The sequence below is a fragment of the Microtus ochrogaster genome, chromosome 17 (assembly GCF_000317375.1).
Source record: "Microtus ochrogaster isolate Prairie Vole_2 chromosome 17, MicOch1.0, whole genome shotgun sequence".
In the NCBI taxonomy this organism is placed as follows: domain Eukaryota; kingdom Metazoa; phylum Chordata; class Mammalia; order Rodentia; family Cricetidae; genus Microtus; species Microtus ochrogaster.
In genome coordinates, this window is record NC_022019.1 from 33,625,118 (window position 1) to 33,640,039 (window position 14,922).

General features: G+C 46.5%; 2 protein-coding genes across 3 annotated transcripts in view; one reads left to right on the forward strand and one right to left on the reverse strand.

Moving 5' to 3' along the window:
• The window catches only part of Ubac2 (UBA domain containing 2), a 157,337-nt gene that overhangs the window by 71,459 nt on the left and 70,956 nt on the right, over positions 1-14,922 (forward strand). The gene's annotated exons all lie outside the window — the stretch shown is intronic.
• Positions 7,773-14,922, reverse strand: part of Gpr183 (G protein-coupled receptor 183) — an 11,524-nt gene continuing 4,374 nt past the window's right edge. Inside the window, exons 1-2 of one of the 2 annotated variants that reach the window (XM_026783219.1) lie at positions 12,437-12,466; positions 7,773-9,119 (exon numbers count right to left, since the gene is read on the reverse strand). In XM_026783219.1, the coding sequence (XP_026639020.1) occupies positions 8,022-9,092 (1,071 nt within the window). In that variant the 5' untranslated portion in view covers positions 9,093-9,119; positions 12,437-12,466 and the 3' untranslated portion in view covers positions 7,773-8,021. Of the gene's footprint in view, positions 9,120-12,436; positions 12,467-14,922 lie in introns of those variants that run through there. The other variant, XM_013349338.2, reaches the window with a different exon arrangement.

Consider the following 14,922-nt stretch of genomic DNA (forward strand, 5'->3'; position numbering starts at 1 on the left):
GTGTGTGTATTCAGGCATGTGCACATCTGCCTGAGTGTGGAACTCCACGTGTGTGTGTTCAGGCATGTGCATGTGCAGGTAGAGGCCAATAGTCTCAGTCATGGTCCACCTTTTCTGTGTGGCTCTTGAGTTCAGATTGAGCTAGAGAACCAACACAAGAAATCCACCTTTGTTGGCGCAGTTTACCAGGCCCACCAGGGTGGCGCCCGTGACTCCTGGTGTTTCTTGTGTGTTGTTCCAGGAGATGGGCCCTGGAGGAAGACTTGCATCGTCCCTTGGAGCCCTGTCGGTGACCTCATAAGAGCCCAGTTCTGGGTGCTGAATCTGTTTCTATACACAGGAGATGAGCGGTTTCCGTTCTCTAGAACTGAACCATGGTTGGCAGATAGACATCCAAGAATGCCACTGTTACGTTTTACTTCAGTTATATGTGTGCAAAGCAGTATGCCCAGGTCTGGTGTGTGCGTGTGCACGTGTGTGTTTGTGTGTGTGTGTGTGTGAGAGAGAGAGAGAGAGAGAGTTCACATTTTCATGTGCATTTCTGATATAACTTGTTCTTTGTTGACGACTCTTAGTTAGGATTTGTGAAGTCTGTGCTCATGTGTGACCGTAGAACGAGTGTAGCCACTGTGTCTTCTTTCTTATGTGATTTGTGTTGTGGCAATTTAGAGCCCCCCCCCCCCCCGCCCTTTAACACTCCCGAGTTTCAGCTCCCACTCTCGCTGTAACAAAGCTGTGGGAAGCGTGAACTGAGCCTAGTTTAGAATTTTGCCACAAAAAATGCCAGGTGCACAGAGAGTAGTACTTTACTAGCTCTTCATCCACCACACACAATGAGAAGCTGTTTCTTTTTCTTCTGTTTGAATTTGATGGTTAAATTCTGCATGTCAAGCCTACAGTGTCTGCACCGGATTCATCAGCCCGGGACTCTCCGGACACCAGGTGCAGTGGGACAAGGGTGCTCAGTCCTGTCCTGTCTCAGAGGACTCTGGGAAAGGCTAAGGACTGCTTCAGTTTCTGGTCACCTGTTAGGTGTAGGGGGTCTCACGGGGTCTTCCTGCCCACAGCTGGGCTTTAGACAAGGCCAGTTCCCTTCCACTCCATGGCCTTCCCTGGACTTTACCCTTCTGGGCACTCTAGGGCTCTTCTCACAAACAGTGAGAATGTTACAATTCAGAAGAAGGTTCTAGGTTTCTGTAGCCTGTGCAGTTTCTGATAGACTTCTTTCTCTCTCTCACAACCTGCATGGGAAAACTCTTTCTTACAAGAACAGAAGCCAGAAATAAATTTCACACTCTGAGAAAACGGAAAAGAAGCCAATCAAAACGTACGTTAGTTTTTGTTTTGAATTGCTCGTAGTAGTTCCCACGTGGGACAGAAAGTAGTGTGCGCCAGCCCCAGGGTGGCTTGCAGGTTGTTCTTGTAACAGAACTTTAGATGACGGTGGTAGCAAGAAAAGGCCAGGACACCTCAGCCTCGTCAGTGAGGAGGGGGACAGTTGGAGCACGCCGTCCTCCTCTGCTGTCAGAAACACATGCGTGTAAACAGTCATGGCACTTTTCTCGTGTGGAAGGAAGTGGAAGAGCTGGCGGCATCTTCTTACATTGTCAGCAGAAAATGAAAAGGACCCCGGTTTGACATTCTGACTTCTAATCTGCTGTGTTGGGCGTGATTATTAGTTGAGTGCAAACATGTTTCGGTTACCTGTTGCTGCCTAAGGCATATGGCATGTGGTATACAAACCTCACATCCACCAGGCTCTGGGGTGCACATAGCTGCAGTGTGATGATGAACTGCAGTCAACGTGGCTTTTGAGCGTTGTCTGTTCAGTGGGCTGTACTCAGAACCTCCCAGAACAGAGAGTAGTGAAGATCAGTGTTTCAGCTGAAGGTTACAAGAATGCACTAACAGCTGTTCACAGGCTAGGCAGTGATGGCTGGGCAGACTGTGTGTTAGCGCCTTCTCATTCACTGACAAGGGCACTTGAGGGCTAGAAAGTCCAAATACTGGGCAGAGTCGGAAAGGTTTGGCTAGCAGCCAGCTAGACTTGAAGCTTGAGGTCTCTGGCTAGCACAGTGTTTTCTTTTTGTTTGTTTGTTTTGTTATTTTTTAATACTGTGCATCAAGTTCCAACTATGTGACATAGACTGTAAAAACTAAATCAAATGTGTTAAAGGAAGGAAGCTGGGTGGTGTGTTTGGAAGAGTTAGGATTTGGGTGTAAGAACAGCAGTGAGTGGAGGAAGCCGGATAATAAACACAGTGAGGAGAACCAAGGGTGGCTCTCTGCACCTGCCACAGAAGGCACGGCTGAGCGATGGAGGACTTGAGACTGGGAGAGGGACTTGGATGTGATGGGGAACTTGTTGTCAGTCTTGGGGCGTGGAATTAATGACCCATGGAAGCGAGCTTAAGGGGAGGGCGGGTTTGTGCCCCAGAGCTGGGCAGTGACCACACCCTGCTTTCCTTCTATTCTAGTGTTTTCTCCTTCTGTCCCAGCAGGTTGAACCCTGAATTAATCGTCCTAGACTAGCTTTGCTGTGGTAAGAAACACACCAAGAACCCCAGGGCTTTAGTGCACAGGCGGACATCTGGTGTCTGCACAGCACAAGTGGATGGAGTGGGAGTTCTGTCCTACCCGGAGGCCTCTCCGTGGCGAGATAGAAACGCCGGGGAAATACGCCTGCCTCCTCTCTCACAGTAAACCCACAGGGCACACACACGGCACTGGCAGCACCTCTTTCAAGGCTCTCTGAGGGACATGTGATTCCCTTTGTGGAGAAAGTGTCATGATGAGGACCGAGAGCTCAGAGCCTGCTCCCCACGGGCTGAGGCTTTGGGCAGGTTCCCTGCTTTCTCAGGCAGGTTGGTTTTGTAGTGGGACGGCCAGGGGCCTTAAGTAGTTTTTTTATTTATTTTATTTTTTTTTTTATTTTTCGAGACAGGGTTTCTCTGTGGCTTTGGAGCCTGTCCTGGAACTAGCTCTGTAGACCAGGCTGGTCTCGAACTCACAGAGATCCGCCTGCCTCTGCCTCCCGAGTGCTGGGATTAAAGGCGTGCGCCACCATCGCCCGGCTCAGGGGCCTTAAGTAGTAAGTTAAACCCTAGGGAGTAGCTCAGTGGTAGAGCACTCACCTAACATGCTGAGGTCCTCGTTTCTATCCCAGCTTTCCTCCCCACCCGGTCCTCACAGAACTAGCGTGGGGCTGTTAGTGCAGACAGCCGCTTCTGGCTGGCATCCTGAAGAAACAGTTTCTGATTCCAGCTGAGAGGCAGGTAGGAGAGGCTCAGTAATATAGATGCCCAGTGGCCAGCTTCTGGTCTCGGGGTGACGTGGGACTGTGGGAGAAGAGCAGAGCAGCCTAAGCAGGGATTTCCACACCATGTGTCCCTCCTCACAGAGGAGGCCGATTGGGCAGGTGATAAAGACTGCACAGGTGGAGAAACTACAGGCTGTTCTGGGAAACAGACTGAGGTTCAGATGGGGGATGGAGGAAGGTCCTCCACACAGAAAGCCACAGGAAGTGGAGGCCTGGGGCCTGCTGAGCAGGGCGACTGACTAGTGAGCATGCCCGGCAGGCAGCAGCATGGATTGCTTCCAGTCAGGCTGCTGTGCGGAGACAAGGCCGAGCCCTGGTTCCATCCTCCCTGTGCCCTTGTGTCTGGTCTTCAGCCATTTCCAAGTTTGCTGTGTCATGCCCACTGCAAGCAGCTCTAGCAAACACTCATGTGACCTCTGGTTCAGAAGGCTGGGCCTGGTCACCCCTGGGCCCAGTCACCCACCTGGGCCCGGTCACCCCTTACTTCTCATTTCTGTGCTTTCCATTTCTTCTCCATCTGAATATTTAATAGCTAGATGTTTTCAGAGAATAACAAATTACAGCAGGCTGAGAAGTTACCAAAATAGGTCCTTTAAGGGTTAAGATGGGTGTGTGTCCCTTTTGAAAACGGCACACCGCCTTTCCTGGTGTTGGGCTGTTGCTCATGCCTCTTGAAACGCTAGATTATGTCCAAGCAGCTGTACTTGTGTCTCCAGTTCTGAGCTGACCTTCTAGCTAGCCAGCCCTGCTCCTTCACACGTCTAACCTGGAGGATCTTGTGGGACTGCAGAGTTCATGTTTTCTTCTGTCGTCGCCATTTCATGGAGAAATCCAGTACTCGAGGTTTCGCTGGGGCGTCAGTGTTGGTAATCATGCAAAGCAGGTACTGTTCATTAGTGAACGCGTGACACCTTGGTGCCCTCATGCCATCCACGGGTGACTTTCTACCTCCCCAGAGCCGAGTGATTTGCCCCACGGAAGGGTTTGTTGTCTGTGGTGTCACGTGGCAGTGAGGCCTCTCCTACCTTCGTTTATGCTCATTGGTGGAATTAAGGCTACCCTCCCCATCCTGCTTCTGGTTGGCCAGTTGCCTTTTCTACAATTAGTGTGAACAGTCTTGTCTGGTTCACAGAATTCTGAAAGCCAGGAATATGATAATAGAAATTACTTACTTTGGAAAGTTTTGAGCTCTTTAAAATGTAGCCAATGCTGTTTCTGTCTGGTGTTTACTGTTCTGAATTGTCACTGAAGAGTCAGTGCGTTTAACTTACCTTTTTTAAATAAATAATTTTATTATTTATGTTATGTGCTTGGGTGTCCTGCCTGTTTGTATGTCTGTGCACTTTGTGCAGACTGGGTACCCCAGGGGGCCGGAAGAGGTCATCAGTTCCCTGGGACTGGAGTTAAAGGTGGTTGTTGGCCGCCACGTGTGTGCTGGGAACTGAACCTGGGTCCTCTGGAAGCAGCCAGTGCTCCTAACCACTGTTTCATCTCTCCAGCCTCACATTGATTGATTGATTGATTGATTGATTGATTGATTGATTGATTTTTATAGACCTCTACATTTTTCTCTGTTCCCCTCCCTGTTTCTCCCCTCCCCTTCAACCCTCTCCCAAAGTCCCCAATGCTCCCAGTTTACTTAGGGGATCTTGTGTTTTTCTACTTCCCATGTAGATTAGATCCATGTATTTCTCTCTTAGACTCCTCAGTGTTGTCTATGTTCTCTGGGCTTGTGATTTGTAGGGTAGTTTGCTTTATGTTTAAAAACCACTTATGAGTGAGTACACGTGATAACTGTGTTTCTGGTCTGGGTTACCTCACTCAATATGATGTTCTCTAGCTCCATCCATTTGCCTGCAGATTTCAAGATGTTATTTTTTTCTTCTAGCCTCACGTTTAACAGAGCTTAAACTAAATAGCTTTGAGAATTTTTAAATTAACTGAATGATCTTTTTAGAGATAAAAATAAGGTTACAAAAGAGGAGTGAGACTATCCAGTAGCTGCCCACTCTCCTGTTGTGTGTCTGTTAAAGTTTATCGTATTCGTGCAGCAGATACTCGGGGGAGGATCTGGCAGGTCACTTCCTCTGCTCACCACTGCCCTCACGCACCCACTTCACTTGCTGGTAAAATGCTTGGAAGAAAAGTAGGGCTGACTGAAGCCCAAGGTGAGGCGCATGTGCCCAGGTCACATGTGAGCCGTTGCCTGGTGATGGAGCTGCGCACTGGCGGCCTTGAGTGGAGAGCTGGCAGCCCTTTGTCTGGACCCAGAGACTTACATGCCAGCGTGTTGTAGGTGACAAGATAGAGTCACTTATCCGTGGTAAGATGGGGGAGAAGATGGGGAGCCTGTCAAGCAGCAGAGCGTGTCACACTCAAACGGCCTGATTGGCTCTGTGTGACAATCTCTGCTCTAGTGAGGTCACAGAACCAACCTGCTTGCCTTCAGGGCTGGGAAAGTAAGAAAACTCTATCCGGTTTTTACGAATGTTTCTTTCTAGAAATCTGGCTTAGCCACACCCTGACAAAATGCAGTGTTTGGCTCTTTCCACCCTTACTTGGAAAATCCAGAGATGGGGTGAGGGAAGGAGTCAGGATCCAGACTTCAACTGCCTCCCTCAGACCAGCCATTTGTGGTTAGTGGCTCTGAGACCAGATGGCTCTGTGAAAGTGACACCATTTGGACTTTAACTGTACTCAGTATAGTTACAGTAGTGATGGTTAAGATGTGTTTTCCAAGCTGGGCCCAGTAGCAACACCCTCTGGAAATTTCTTTTAAAGCAGAGGCTTGCTACACTGTCTGTAACCCTCTTATAGGCTGGCCCCTGACTGTCAGCAGTCATCCTGCCTCTGACTCCCAAGTGTTGGAGTTACAAGTATGTGCCCGAGGAAGGGTTTTAATTATTAAAGACCTTCCTGGGATACATAATGAGTTCAAGGCCAGTCTGGGCTATATAATGAGACATTGTCTTGAAAGACAAATAACAAAACAGGATAATTTTATTAAAATGAAGTATTTCCAGGGCATACACCTCAATAAAAATTGAAATTATGACTCATGGTATAGTGTTTTATTTTTTCTCTACTATCTAAATTGGTATCTTTACCAACTGAGAAACTGTACTGGGGAAATTTCAGGACTAAGGGAAAGCAAATTTGATCAGGTAAACAGTGTTTAGGAAGCCACGCTGCCAATAAGGCAGCCCCTATGAGCAGATGTATAATGTCACAAAGAATCCCAGCAGGCTACTGTGATACTTCTAGTCCCAGCAGGAAGGAGGCAGGAGACAGGAGGATCATACACAGTCTAAGACTAGCCCCTCCACACAGAGAATCCCAGGCCAGCTAGACTGAGAGTCTCAAATGAGGAAAGGGGTTTTCTAGAGATGGCTTAGTGGTTAAGAGCATTTGACTGCTCTTCCAGAGGACCCACATTCCATTTCCAATGCTTTTATGGTGGCTCACTACCATCTGTAGCTCCAGGCCCAGGGGATCTGACACCTTCTTCTGGCCTCCTCGGGCACTGCTCACACTTCCATGGTGGCTCACAGCCATCTGTAACTCCTGTCCCAGGGGATGTGATCCACCTCCTAGCCTCTTTGGGCAGTGCTCACACATGGTGTGGTGATTTACATGCAGGCAAAACATCTTCACACATAAAAATAAATTATAAAAAAGTTTTTTAAAAAGGAAAAAAATAGCCAGCCAGTGGTGGCACGTGCCTTTGATCCCAGTACTGGAGAGGCAGAGGCAGGTGGATCTCTGTTGAGTTCAAGGCCAGGCTGGTCTACAGAGTGAGTTCCAGGACAGTCAAGGCTGTTTCTATAAATTGTGCATTTGCTTCCCGATTTACTTCCCGATTTATTTAGGCAAGTATGGCAATTATAATTGTAATCCTCACTGCTCCCGCTGTTTAAAAGCTGATCTACAGGTATATATGCCAGATGCTACCAATTTCCAAAAAAAAAAAAAAAAGATCTTTGGAAAGCCAAGGAAAACACAGCATCTGTGCATATTTTCTGTCCTCAGAGGAGTGTAGCCATGCTTCCACTGAGAGCCTCCCTGGAGAGCCCTGTCCTTCTTGTAGAGTGCTGTCCTGGCTGCGTGGGAGGAGCTCCGTGCTCAGCCACTGATGCTCACCTGGCTGCATGGGAGGAGCTCCATTCTCAGCCACTGCTGCTCACCAGCACTTTGCTGTCTACATTAACCCTTTGTTCGCTATACTTGGAACCGCCGCTGGTCACTGGCACCGCCATACTTATACTTTTGTTACCTCCTGTTCTTTATCCCACAAACTTTTCCTTAAAACCCCTGTCTCAGAACAAAACAAACAAGCAAATAAAAACTGGGGAGATAAAGTCTGAAATTCAAAGAGGTGTAAATTAAGAAATATGTTTGCTATATTACAGTATTAACATTTTTACACTGATAACGTACAGTGGAATCCGTCTTATCGTTTGCAGAGAAGGTAGCAATTGTGTTCTGAGGAGCACAGAACAGTTCTTTTACAGCAAGAACTGACTGAGGCAGCCTTCCCTTAGACATACAGTATTTCAGCTACGGAGTAGAACTTGCTTTTGTTGTTCCCTCGAGATGGACTGGATCTCAGTGCATCATTGGTTGGCGGAGCGGCAGCGGGACTGAGCCCGCTCTGCAGAGGCCAGTGCGCGGCTCGCTCTGCTGTGAAGCCTGGTGAGTCCTTTCACCTTCCGTTGGAAACCTTGGAGTGGATCATCATCTGGGACTCCGTCATTTCCCGTGAATTTTCTTCAGGGGCTGACCGCACGGCGCTGGAGAGGGACACGCTGACTTGCCGCTTCAGCATCTTCATGACCTTCCTCTTGTAGCCTTTGCATGCAAAGAAGTAGATGAAGGGGTCCATGCAGCAGTTGAAGTTCATCAGGCACACTGTGAAGTGCAGGGAGAGCTGGAAGGAATATCGCTGGCCACATTCGAGGGCAGGGGAGCAGAGTTTCTTAATCATGTGTTGGATGATTGATATGTGGTAGGGCGTGAAACAGAGAACGAACACCACGATGATGAAGATGATTGTATTGAGAGCTTTCTTGTTGACACCCGATTTCTCAGTTAGTGGGTTCTGCTTGGCAGTCTTGAAGAGTTTGCAGCAGATTTGGGAGTAGCAGATGAGAATGATTACGAGGGGCAGCACATAGCCGAGCAGGCACGCCCCGAGCAGGATCCAGGGGAGGGAAGCCGTCTCTTCAAAGTTTGGGTATTCCATACAAGTTGTCCTGCCGGTCTCCTCCTTGGACATAGGTCTGATGAGCAGAGGCAGGGTTTGAGCAAATACTAGAATCCAGACAGAGATGCAAACACCCTTCGCGTATTCGATCCTTTTAATCTTGTTGTAGCGCAGAGGGTGCACCACGGCGAAGAAGCGGTCTATGCTCAGGCAGGTCATGAAGTTCACGCCTGCGTAGGTGTTGATGTAGAATACCAGGGCATTTATCCGGCACAGGGCATCACCAACCCTCCAGTCAAAGCCTAGGGCATAGTAGGCTATCCGAGTGGGCAAGGCTGTGGTAAACAGGATGTCAGAAATCACCAAGTTCATTGAATAGAGAGTGGTTGAGTTGATTTTTTTCCTGTTTTGAACAATGACAACCAAGGCCAGCAGGTTTCCCACCAGCCCGATGATGAAGACAAGGCTGTAATGCAGAGGCATCAGTATCCTGGCTGTGCCGTGGTGTGCATAGAGGTCACAGTTATTGCCCTGAGAAGCTGCCAGCGCTGTAGTGAAGTTGTTAGCCATTTCTGTATCCAGCAGGGGTCAGGGTCACTAGGAAGAAAGAAAGCAAGTAGGGAATGTTTAGGTAAAACTATTTAACTCAGCTGTTCAGTCACTTATACATCTACCTTAAACTTCTCAGGGCGTAAACTTTAACCGGAATAAACTGAGAATAAAATTTATGTGTTTACTTTTACAGTTAGTGACTTTGTCAGAGCTCCGGCAAAGGAAATAGAACCATCTAAATAGGTCAGTACATTTTTTGCAACAAGAGAAGTTGCACTAACTTCAGGCAGAAATCCCCCCGTTTCTGAATCATTGTGTGGTTAAGAATAAAATCGTCTAGAGTTCCCCACATTTCAGACAGGCATTAAGCTTGACTTTTAATCTGAATTTAGGTTGAGTTATTTTTTTCTTCCAGGTTGCCAGGAAATGAGATCAGTGACACATGCAGTGCAGTAGAGCTGGTCTGCCTTCACCTAGAGCACACGAGAAACACGCTCGGGCCGGGCTAGAAACTGAAAATAGTATCATAACTAAAATGAAATGGTGTAACGCCAGCTATTCTGGAGGCTAACAAGTTTGAGGGCAGCTTGGGTGTCCTTTTTTTGGGTGAAAAAAAAAAGTGATGAAAAAAATGAATTCCCAAGGGCTGTCCATGCAGCTCAGCCGTGGGCACAGTTCCCTTTCTTGTGTGGAGTTGTTGGGATGTGTGGGGCACAGAGACTCGAGCAGCTTCAGATGAGAAATTTTAAGTTGGGGGTATCGTATGTGTTGAACCCAGTGACAGTGACATCGTGTGGTGTCTTGTGTCTCAGTAGTAAATAAATGACCACGGCAGTGTATTTACCTGTTTTTTAACGTCTGGGTTCTGTGAGGTGTCTAATGGATATTCCACAGTTTTCCAAAGTGTTGGATCAATATTCCTCAGTACTCCAGTGTGGTAATGCATAATTTAAGTAGCTACTCCCTCACTGCAGCACATTTGCGTTGTTTAAATTTTTTTTCTTGGTCATAAATAATGCTAAGACAAATTTCAAGTCCTGAACTGGGAATCTAAGAATTCCACATAAAATTCCACATAAAAGAGTGAACACCAATGAAAATAGGAACACTATTTTATGAGCCATAAATTCTGTGATTATATTTAAAGAGAATAATCACTTCTTTGTAGATTGTCTTTATAAATTTCAATATATATGTATGTATATAAACCCCAGTATTAAGGGAGCCTTTGGAATGTCTCTTCCTCTGCTGCTGTGTGTTCAAGGGGAAGTTGTCTGTCAGGACTGATTGGAATCACTGGCTCCATATCTACTCCTGTGCCTACGCTGCTTGGTGGACGGGGTCTCTGTTCTTCTCTGACAGCGTGAGAAGAGGGATGGCCACTGGCCCCGAGCTCCGCGGTGGCGTGTGGTGCTGACAGATGAGCCCTCACAGGCTGCAAATAAAACCTAAAGCACAGCCAAGCAGAGTAAGAAACGGTGAGGTGGGAGGAGAGGATGGGGACGGAAAGCAGAAGATGCAGAAGTAGAAAAGTTCTAACCAGTCTCAGTGGATTGAACTTGTCTGTTAAAGGGAACACTACCAATTTGGAGCTTTCAAAGACGATGTAATTCAGAGTCATGTAGAAAGGTGCAGAATAAAGCTGTAGGGGAATCCACACCAGCCAGATCCATTGCGGACGGGTGAACTGCAATAGAACCACAGGAAAAGGGACTCAAGGCAGCTTTGATACCGATGGCTAAAACAGTATTACTGCCAAAGTTAACAATAGGTTTTGTGCAGTGGTGGCGTACACCTTTAATCCCAGCACTTGGGAGCAGAGGTAGGTGGATCTCTGAGTTCAAGGCCAGCCTGGTCTACAGAGTAACTTCCAGGATAACCAACATCAAGAGACCCAGACACAAACAAACAAAGAGAACAGTCCACAGAGGATATAAGAATAATTCTGAAATGTGCCTAAGCTATCAAAATTTGATGTGGTTTGAAGGAAAGACTGACAGGTCTACAATCATAATGGGCAGTTGCGTGTATATGAATAATACCCTAGAGAAGAAAATGAAACGCCTTGAAGATTTGCTCAGCATGGTTTAAAAGTTAGCAGAATGTGTGTGGAAGGCATAAACGTGTCTCAAGCTCAACCATAGACTAGGTTGCCAGAAGATTCTCAAGACGGCGAGAAAGTCATCACTGAGCTCGTCACACAGCCTGACTATAGTACAGCTAACGTAGAAACCAACGGTAAAGCAGTGAAGAATGAACTCGGAAATGAAGACCTTTGAGTTAAAGAAGGCACCACTCTGGAAGTTTTTGAGATGCTTAAAATGAAATAAAAAAAGAAAGATTGAAAAATAGTTGTTACCCATACAGCTTAAGAAGCAGGAGAAGCAAATTTGTCCAGCAAAATCGGAAGTAAATAAAAAGACAACTGTGAAATTAATGAAATCAAAACCAACGCAACAAAGACAGATATGGCTTCATGGTTTGTGTAGGAATAAAAACTCAGGGGCTCTTGCCTTGGAAGTGAAAGAAATAAAAGTGGGAACCCCCCGTTTCTGTGGGAAGGCTTCCTCTGCCATGTTCAGGACGCAAGGCTAGGGTGCAGGGGAGTGCAGCCTCTAGACAAGGCGGTCGCTGTGGAGCGGGCACCAGCAACTCCGACCAGAGTTTCTTCCCCTGAAAATTTCATCTACCATTTTTGAGGAGTTCTCCAAAGCTACTTCCTGGAATCTGATCTTAAAAAAATGCTCACGGGGGAAAATGTGTGTAGAGTTGCCAAATCTCCACGCTAACCACGACTATAAAGATGAGGAGAGGCACCGCAGCAGAAGAGAGGGACGAGATGCCATCGTGTGTCCGCTGCTAATGATTCCTGTGTTCTCGTGCCTGGTCCACCTAAAAGTGGGAGTGGTTTCAGAAGCTCAGGTGCAGGAGCCATCAGCTCAGCAGTAACTACAACACAGACTCTCTTAGTGGCTTGCAGGATGTCCTATGGTTCGGCCATGCTGTGGGGTGTGAAAGTAGCAACACGTGACTCTTTCTCAACAGGAAGTTATGTTAAGGAAACCCGATCACACGGCATGCTACTCTGGGGAGGAAAGCGTACACAAACGCACATGTGCACATACGCACACACAAGAGAAAGAGGCCTGCTTAGATAGTATGTATGCCGGTAAATGACACTGTAGGAGTGATCTGGGGACTTGTGTCCATACAGCCTCCATTCAGAACACTGAGCATGGATTGACTGAAGTGAGGCAATGATTTTGTTTCGCTGGAGGAAGAAATGTTACTTAGGTCTTCTTGCAAGAACCTCATCACCCAACACTCTTCAGACATGGCTCCTACTCACTCACTGTGCCTACCTTTGAACTGTGTCTGGCAGGAACCTCCTATGGACCTGAGGGTTGAAGGCCATGCTGGGTCCTGCTCCATGGTTCTCTGACCAGTCCTTTGTAGGGGCGGCTATCTCATGAGCCCTTAAAGAACTGAGACATTGTGGTTTCAGAGTTTAGACTGCAGCATGACACATGTGGTCAGCTTCCCTAGGGTAGGTGGGGCACTCTTCCTAAGAGCAGGGGACGCCAGCCTTGGGGCCAGGCTGGGCAGGGATCTTAACTGACCACTGTTGGGCCAGAGCCAGCCAGAGACAGCATGTTTAGAGTGAACGTGTAAACAGGATAGGTCAGAAAGTGGCCTAGGTAAGGGAGATGAGATAGTTTGTAAATGTGTTCATTTGGGGTATTTAGCAATTTCTGGGGATTGAGTCCACAAGGTAACTGTTACCTTGCCATTGTCTTCAAACCTTGCTTCTATCTTCTCTGTGTCCTCAATGCTGTCATTTTAGTTGACTTTATTATCTCCATATTGAGGGAGAAATCCTTCGTGTCCTTGGCTGCTGTTATTCACTTCCTTTGCTCAACAAATCTCAAATCTTATGTCCTCTCAGAGTTAGAACTTGTTCCTTTCTTTAACCATCTACTGGATTACTCTTGTGAGGCTTAAGGTAGCAAACACTGCTACCTTAGTCTACATTTTTAGTCTACATTATACCAGACCCTGGGAATGTAGAAATGGTACCTTTTTCTATTAGAGGGTCCAGAATTGAAGGCTAGATACCATGCGTGGATGTTCTTTAGGTCTCACAAGGTCCTAGCTCACACTGGTTGCTGTCCTTCTCACACATGCCAGTGTCCTGTGTGCTCTTGTGTTTAGTCTGCCTGCACTGGTCTCAAATTGGCCTTTTCAAAGTATAGCTTACATTTTAGTGCTCTTTATTTTTCATTTTAATTATGATTAGGCAGCAGCTTCTGACATGTTTAGAATATTTATGTATGCACACATACGTAAACCTATATACGTGTATGTGTGTTAAACCTGAAAGTACTGTAATATGTCACTGTAGTAGGGAAAAGCCCTCAGGGTGTGTCCTAAATCTGTTTCCTTTAGTACACTAATATTTATAAGAATGATAGTTTCGGTACAATGCTTTTGATGAATTGTATACTTGGCTGCACATTCCAAATACTCTAAAGGACAACAATCAAGACGCTGATGTCTTCCCCAAGGGCATAGACAGTAACTGAGGTGCATAAAATGGGATTTTTCTTCAGGGTTGACCCTTGTGAAGAACAGTCATTCCTGACATTTTATATCTGTCCTTTAATTCTAGACCCTCTAATATAAAAAAGGAATCATTTCTGCATTCCCGGGATCTAGCACACACAGACAAAGCATCAAACATCGAAAGCACTATTTGCTAAAAGTATGAAACGAACAAAAGGGCGTGTCTGCCTCCCAACTCCCCCTCCTCCCGAGGATGGACACCTGGAGGCCATCTTGTTCTTCTCTTATTTTCTTGCTAAGAGCAGAGACGGTTTGTTCTGTCTAACATGACGTCTGCTCCTTTAGCTCCCACTGTCCTCGTGTGTGTGAAACCGTTTCTTCTGCAGACTACTTTCTAGATCGTTCCCTGGTGTTCTTGAAAGTGTGTCTATCTGTGTCTGTTTGTAAAACTTATTTCTTTGCCTGTAGAGTTGCCAACATTTCTTGAGATATTATCATTTCATTTTTGCATAACCAGACATGTTGACATGAAGTGACCGTTTTTTTTTCTTCCCACAGAAAGGAGGGGAACATCCCCCCAAAGCTCGTTGATTAGTGTTTAAGAAAATTGCCTGAGCTCTGATACAGTTTGTACTCAGGAAACATTTACTCTGAGAACCTACATGAAGGCATTTGTGAAGTTTCAAAGGCTACATAGACTTCTGCTAGCCTAACTCATTTGCTTGGGGGATTAGAGGGCTCTTCTTACTCATGACAGAAACAGAACAAAACCTTCATCACAGTCAAAGATTTGGTTCATGCTAAGGTAATAGCTTTGGGGTTCCAAGGTGTTTGTGTGTCACCATTATCTGAGAATTATCAGTGCCTTAAGTCAGAGAGAGGGCCTTTGTCACATTCAGCTTTAACAATGTTTTGAGTTGTCTGTTGTTACCTTGGTAAGATTGGGTTGGATTGAGACCTGCCTTGGTCAGAGGGGTGACTTTGCTTGTGTGTGCCAAAGAGGAAGTTACACTTTGAAAAACAACTAGAAGGGCCACTAAAAGTAATGAGGTACAGATAGAAATCATGGCGGGGGTGCTGTCAAGTTACAAATGACCCAGCCCTTCCCCAGATTCTGCTGGCATAGTTTCCGCTATTATCTTGAAAAAAGATAATATTGTCAAAAAATGCTTAGAATTGGGGGAGATGAAATGAGTGGAAAAGGAGGGGGTGGGATACAAGAAGGGGACGTGAAGACACAGGATGATGGAATACAAGAAGGGGACGTGAAGACACAGGATGATGG